At 41.8% G+C, this 7,625-nt stretch overlaps 1 protein-coding gene across 1 annotated transcript; it reads right to left on the bottom strand.

Moving 5' to 3' along the window:
• Nucleotides 1-997: 997 nt before the first annotated feature.
• Nucleotides 998-1,489, bottom strand: LOC140183103 (uncharacterized). The gene has a single exon (XM_072231119.1). The coding sequence runs from the start codon at nt 1,487-1,489 to the stop codon at nt 998-1,000; it is 492 nt and encodes a 163-aa protein (XP_072087220.1).
• Nucleotides 1,490-7,625: the final 6,136 nt, after the last annotated feature.

Here is a 7,625-nt window from a genome sequence, read left to right as displayed (position 1 = left end):
CGCGCGAACGCGTGGACGACGCTTCCGCGTGACTTTGCAGCGACCTGTACGTACCAAAAATCACTGGGGGCGATTTCTTGGCTATTTTTGACCCAGTTTTCTGCCCAGAAAACATAGATTATAGGCTATAATGTGGGAGAATGCATTCATTCAACAAAATACAACATTCAAATACATAATTTTAGGTTTAGATGTAGTTTTAGAGAGAGAGATGCTCTCTCCTGTCTCTTAGGATTTAGGATTTCTATTATGATTAGGCTACTTCTCTTCATTCCAGGTTCAATGTTTCTTTAATTTACTTTCTAGTATTATTTATTCTATTACTTTAATTATTATTTATCTTTTCAAATTGGCTTATGAACTCTTCATGTTAAGATTTGAATATTCTATTTAATTCAATTTGAGGTATTTCAGATTAATGATTGTTTAACTATATTTATGATGCTTTCAGTTTAATTTAGATTTATTTTCCCTTTTGGCTTCGGCTAAGTGATTGGTAACACTTGAGTTGTCAAACTCAACAGTTGATTGAGATTTGGGAATTGTTGATTAATTTGGATTGCTCTAAAGCTAGTCTTTCCACGGGAGTTGACTAGGACTTGAGGATCAAATTAATTAGTCCACTTGACTTTCCTTTGTTTAGTAAGGGTTAACTAAGTGGGAGCAAAAGCCAATTCTCATCACACCTGATAAGGATAACTAGGATAGAATTTCCAGTTCTTATACCTTGGCAAGAGTTTTCTTTATAATTATTAATTTATTTTTCTTGCCATTTAAATTACTTGTTCCTTATTTCAAAAATCCAAAAACATACCTTTTTCCATAACTAATAATAAATCATACTTCCCGACCCGAGGTTTAAATACTTCGGTTATAAATTTTATTGGGTTTTGTTACTTGTGACAACCAAATTTTTGTATGAAAGAATTCTCTGTTGGTTTAGAAACTATACTTACAACGCGATTATTCTTATAAAAATTCTTTACCGATAGAAAATCTAGATCGTCACTGCCCATGTGTTCCTTTCCCTTGGAACGTGTTGGACCGCGACCTCCTCGAATTGTTTGCTCAGCTCTTTGACCTTCTCCAAGTACTTCTGTAATAGCGAGTCTCTGGCTTGGTAGCTTCCATTTACCTGCGAGGTGATGACCTGTGAGTCACTGCACACTTCCAGCCTCGTAGCCCCGACTTCTCGAGCAAAGATCAAGCCGCCCAGGAGGGCTTCGTACTCCGCTTGGTTGTTTGATACGGGAAACTCGAACTTGATTGATTGTTCGTATATGACCCCATCAGGGATTTCCAAGATGATCCCGGCACCTCCGGACATTTGGTTGGAGGCCCCGTCAACATGGAGCCTCCACCGTATGCCCACCTCCTCGGTCGAGTCACCCGTTACCTCTACCCAGAAGTCTGCCATTGCTTGTGCCTTAATCGCATGTCGGGGCTCATATCGCAAATCATACTGAGATAGCTCGATGGCCCAAGTCATCATTCTTCCCGCTAAGTCAGGTTTTTAGAGCACTTGGCGGATTCCCTGGTCCGTTCTCACGACCACTTGGTGACCCTAGAAGTATTGCCGTAGTCTTCGGGAGGAGATTAGCAGTGCCAGGGCCAGCTTCTCTAATTTGCTATATCTCAGTTCTGCTCCTTGCAGTGCTCTACTCACAAAGTAAATTGGTTGTTGAACCTTCCCTTCTTCCTGTACCAAAACTGCCGCCAGCGTTTCCTCCGTTATGGCCAGGTATAGGTAGAGCGGTTCTCCGAGTTTGAGCTTCCCGAGCACGGGTGGTGTTGCGAGGATCTCTTTGAAATGCTTAAATGCTTCCTCACACGCCGGGGTCCATTCAAACACTATCCATTTTTTCACGAGGTTGAAAAATGGCAGCACGCTAGCAGCCGATGCTCCAAGGAAACGGGATAAGGCGGTGAGTCTACCTGACAGCCTCTGAACATCCTTGACACAACCCGGACTCTTCATTTGGAGTATTGCTTGGCACTTTTCCAGGTTGGCTTCAACCCCCCTTTGGGTTATCATGAACCCTAGGAACTTTCCTGCTTCCATGGCAAAGGCACATTTGAGTGGGTTGAGCCTCATGCCATGTTGTCGAAGGGAGACGAACACGTTTCCCAGGTCGCTTATGAGGTCCTCAGGCCGGGTGGTTTTTGCGAGGATATCATCTACATACACCTCCACCATTTTGCCTATGAGGTCACTAAATATCTTGTTCATTAGCCTTTGGTACGTTGCCCCAGCGTTCTTCAGGCCGAATGGCATTACCTTGTAGCAATATATCCCTCCCGGCGTTATGAATGCCGTTTTCTCTTCATCAGGCCGGTGCATCGGTATCTGATTATAGCCTGAATAAGCGTCCATAAAGCTCAGATACCGATATCCCGCCGCCGCATCGACAAGTGCATCAATGTTGGGCAGAGGGTAGCAGTCCTTGGGGCATGCTTTGTTGAGATCAGAGTAATCCACACACATCCTCCATTTCCCATTGTGCTTTTTCACTAGAACTACATTCGACAGCCATGTCGAGTAGTCGAGTTCTCGAATAAATCCTGCTTCGAGTAGGCTAGCTGTCTGCCTGGCCACCTCCTCCGCTCGCTCTTGCGACATTTTCCTTCTCCTTTGAGATACCGGTCTGGCCTCCGCCATCACGGCCAAGTGATGTGACATGAGTTGGGGTCTATCCCCGGTATATCGGCTGGCATCCATACTAATAGGTCGCCGTTAGCCCTGATCATTTCCATTAGAGGCCCCTTTAGGTCGTGTGGGAGGTTTCTGTTCACGTAGGTGAACTTCTCCTCGGTACCCCGACTGAACCTCTCTAAGTTCCCTTCCGGCTCGGGTCTCGGCTTGTCGCTAACTCTGGCGTCCAAGTCGGCGAGGAACACCCCCGATGCTTCTTTAGATTTCTTCCTTAAGGAGAGGCTGGCATTGTCACAAGCGACTGCTGTTTTCAAGTCTCCTTTTATGGATCCCATGGATCCGTCATCAGCTATAACTTCATTATCAACATCTTTGTGCTGATCACTGCTCCGAGGTCGTTGACAGTCTTCCTCCCTAGGATGACGTTGTAGCCCGTGGAGTGTAGAACCACGAACTCGGCCATTACCGACCTTCGCCCCAGTCTTGACCAACAGATATTGGTAGGGAGATTATCCCATCTGGCTTGATGAAGTAGTCACCCAAACCTACCACAGCGTGCTGGTGTGTCTTTAAATCGGCATCTCGTAGGCCCAAAGCGTCGAACACGTTGTGAAACATGATATTCGAGTCAGCCCCGGTGTCCACGAGGATCCATTTGATGAGGCCGGTTCCCACTCTGGCCGTGATGACCATGGGAGGGTTTTCTGCGGCCTCATCGAACCATTGGTCCTCTGGACTAAATGAGATGGGTGGGAGCCTCTTGGAGCTTCGCACAGAGGATGAGGAAACCGCCAGGACCTTGGCGTCTTTCTTGTTTGCCGACCTCGACCTTGGGGGTGCGTCTCTTGCCGTTACCACGTTCATTATGGTAAGACTGTGTTCGTTGTCCTCGGGCTCGTGACATCGCTTCACTACGCGGATCTTGTCCTCTTCCTCGCGGTCGCGATCTCGCCTCCTTGGCTCCCTGATGAGGTGGGAGAATTCGGCCTGTTTTCCGTCCCATATCGCTTGTTCCAGCGCGTCCTTCAGGTCAAAGCAATCCTGTGTCTTGTGCCCATAGCCTTTGTGATAATCATAATCGAGGCTCTTGTTTCCCCCGGTCTGGTCCTTCAGAGGTCGGGGCTTCGACAAAATTCCCTTCTCCGCTATCTGTTGATAAACTTCTATGATGGGGACAGAGGGGGGTGTAATTGGTGAACTTCCCGACTCGAGGATACGGCCTGGGTGTCTTGCTCGGACCGCCGTCTCTGGCGTGTTCCTTCTGTCTTTCTCCGCTTCCGTGCTGCTGGGTTTGATTGTAGGGGGGCTGCCGTTTGTTGGCAACCACGACCTGGCTGACTTCTTCATCGTTAATGTATTCTCTGGCTATACTTTCGATCTCCTGCATTGTCCAGACCAGCTTCGTGGTGAGGTGCTTTCTGAAGTCCTCGTTTAGAAGTCCATTCGTCAGGCACAGACTAGCAACCGAATCAGTCAGCCCGTCAATCTCCAAGCACTCGTCGTTGAACCGGTCTAGATATTTCCTGGTCGGTTCGCCAGACCTCTGCGTCACCCCGAGCAGATTGATCGGGTGATTTTCCTTTGCGATTCTGGTAGTAAATTGGGCTAGGAAGGCGTGGCTAATTTCCAAAAACCTGGCCACCAAGCCCTGCGGGAGGCTGTTAAACCACTGTATTGCAGGTCCCGCGAGAGTGACCGGAAAAGCGCGGCACCTTACCTCATTTCCCACTCCCTCCAGGTTCATTGAAAGAACTGAAGATTGATGGTTTAGAAGTTATAGTAAACTCTCGTTACAAGTATAGTTACTAAACCAAGCAATCAACCTTTCTTACAAACGTTTTGGTTGTCACAAGTAACAAACCCCTTAAAAATTGATAACCGAAGTATTTAAACCTCAGGTCGTCTTCTCAAGGAATTGCAGGGAAGTATGTTCTTATTATTGGTTATAGAGATTGTAAATCGGGGTTTTGAAGATAAGGAACAAGTAATTTAAATTGCAATTAAAATAAGTAAATGACTGTAAAATAAATAAATAACTGTAAAATAAACTTTTGGCAAGGTATGAGAAATTAAGAGTTCTATCCTAGTTATCCTTATCAATGATGATGAAAATTGAACCTTAATTCCACTTAGTTAACCTTTGCTAGAGCAAGGGAAAGTCAAGTGACTAATTAGTTAGGTCCTCAAATCGTAAGTAATCCCTAAGGAAAGATTGGAATTATTGAAGTTCAATTCAATTAGCAAAGATAACAATTATCAATCATGTTTGAGTTTGATAACTCCTGAGTTACTGATTTCTTAACCAAGACCAAAAAGGGAAAAAGTAAATCTACCAGAATAAAAATGTCTTCAGATTTGGAAGCAACAGTAATATAAATAAAAGAAACAATTGTAAACTGAAATACCTCAAATAACATTAATTCAAAAGAGTAATCTGTAACATAGAAGAATTCATAAGCTAAATTGGAAAGATAAATATCAATTAAAGTAATAAAATAAAAGTATAAAAATAAATTAAAGGAACATTGAACCTGTGATGAAGAAGAAATAATTCTAAATCCTAAAACTAAATCCTAAGAGAGAGGAGAGAACCTCTCTCTCTAAAAACTACATCTAATCCTCAAATTGTGAATTATGAAAGCCTCCTTATGAACGGATGCATTCCCCCACTTTATAGCCTCTAATCTGTGTGTTCTGGGCTGAAAACTGGGTCAAAAGCAGCCCAGAAATCGCTCCCTACGATTTCTGTTACGTTCAGGTCGCGGGCAAGTGACGCGGAGGCGTCGTCCACGCGTCCGCGCGGATTGAAGTTTGCAGATGCGACGCAGGTGCGTCATTCACGCGTTCGCGTCGCTTAACTTCAGGGAAGCTATGGCAAATTATATATCAAATCGAAGCCCCGGATGTTAGCTTTCCAACGCAACTGGAACCGCATAGTTTGGACCTCTGTAGCTAAAGTTATAACCGTTTGAGGCGTAGAGGTCAGGCTGGACAGCTTAGCAGTTTCTCCAACTTCTTGTATTCCTTGCACTTTTGCATGCTTCCTTTCTATCCTCTGAGCCATTCCTGCCCTGTAATCTCTAAAATCACTTAACACACATATCAAGGCATCTAATGGTAATAAGAGAGATTAAACATAGGGAACTTAAGGCCAAAGAAGCATGTTTTCAATCAAAGCACATAATTAGGAAGGCAAATGTAAAACCATGCAAATAGTATGAATAAGTGGCTAAAGAGTTGATAAAAACCACTCAATTGAGCACAAGATAAACCATGAAATAGTGGTTTATCAACCTCCCCACACTTAAACATTAGCATGTCCTCATGCTAAGCTCAAGAGAAGCTATAAAAGTAGTGAAGAGGAATAATAGAATGTATGAAATGCAACCTATCTGTATGAATGCAACTACATGCAAAATGTTTCTACCTACTTGGTTAAAAGTAAATAAGCTCTTCAAGACAAACATAAATCAGATTTTACTAATTCAAATCATACAACAGAAAGCAAGTAAACTTGTAAGAAGATAGCTCATGAAAGCAGGGAACATAGAATTAAGCATTGAACCCTTACTGGTAGTGTATATCACTCTAATCTCTCAAGTGTCTAGGGTTAATCACTCTACTCTTCCCTAATCCTGCTTTCTAAACTTTGTTCTTCATCTAACCAATCAACAAATATTTAGTACACCAATACAAACATCATGAGGTCTTTTCAGGGTTGTAATGGGGCTGAGGTAAATGTAAGGATATATGTATGGCCAAGTGAGCTTTATAAATTGAATCTTTAATTAACCTAAGCTTTTACCTAACATACATATACTCTATATAACTTTAGAATCATCCCTAGCTACACATAATTCCCACTTTTGTATGTTTCCCATACTCAAGTACCAAATTTTTTATATTTCTTTACTTTTATCACATGTGCATTGATCTTTTTATTAACTTAGCATTGGGGTAATTTTGTCCCCTTATTTATTTATTTATTTATTGAATATTTTTGGATTTTTCTCTTTTTTTTTGTAGAGAAATAAACATAACTTATCAATGCACATGGATTTTCTATTATTTTTCTATTTTGGTTTTTCATGAGTAGGTTCCCGAATTCCCAATATTCAAATAAATTAGAAACATGATACATTCCCTTATTAGCCCATGTTCCCACAATTTCCCCACACTTAGTTGATGCACAATCTCTATCTTAAGCTAACCAAAGATTCAATTGGGATTTTTAATTTGTTTTTCTGCTTAAGGCTAGTGATGTGGTAAAATATAGAATAAATGAGATTAAAAAGGCTCAACGTGGCAAACAAAAGTGATTGAAAGGATAGGCTTATTTGGGATAAGTGAGTAAAAATTAAATAATGGCCTCAATCATATGCAAGCATGTAAATACACTAAATATTGGACATATAGAATGGAACAAAGCAAAGGTTGCAATCATAGTGAAGAAAACACACAAGAATAAAAATTTATGGTTAAATAATGTAACCATGTAAATAAGCTCAAAATCTCACAGGTTGTGTGTTCTTTGGCTCAAAAACCATGTTACAAATACAACTTCAAACAAGTTTTAACACAAAAATTTTTTCAATTTAAATTAGTGAAATTTTTCAAAGATAGGGTCTTAAAAGAATTTTATTACTTTAACCAAGTAGTAACTAGATGCATAAAATCAAACAAATATGCAAATGCAACAACTAATTTAACAAAGAAAATTAAACATTGGTGCTAAAATTTGAAGTGACTAACCCATGAAAGTCGGTATCGACCTCTCCACACTTAAAGATTGCACCGTCCTCGGTGCATGCTGAGATGTGCAGGTGGACGGGTTGTTCCAACTGATGCTTTCCTTCAAGGATTGTGCAGATGGACTTGTTTGTCTCCCCTTTTAGAAGTTTCTCCCTTTTTCCGTCTTCGATGGCCAGCCTGAAAGAAGAGAAAAAGAAGAACAGTAATACCCAGAAGTAAA

Source organism: Arachis hypogaea, chromosome 20, assembly GCF_003086295.3.
Source record: "Arachis hypogaea cultivar Tifrunner chromosome 20, arahy.Tifrunner.gnm2.J5K5, whole genome shotgun sequence".
Taxonomy (NCBI): Eukaryota; Viridiplantae; Streptophyta; class Magnoliopsida; order Fabales; family Fabaceae; genus Arachis; species Arachis hypogaea.
This window is presented reverse-complemented; position numbering and strand designations above follow the sequence as displayed.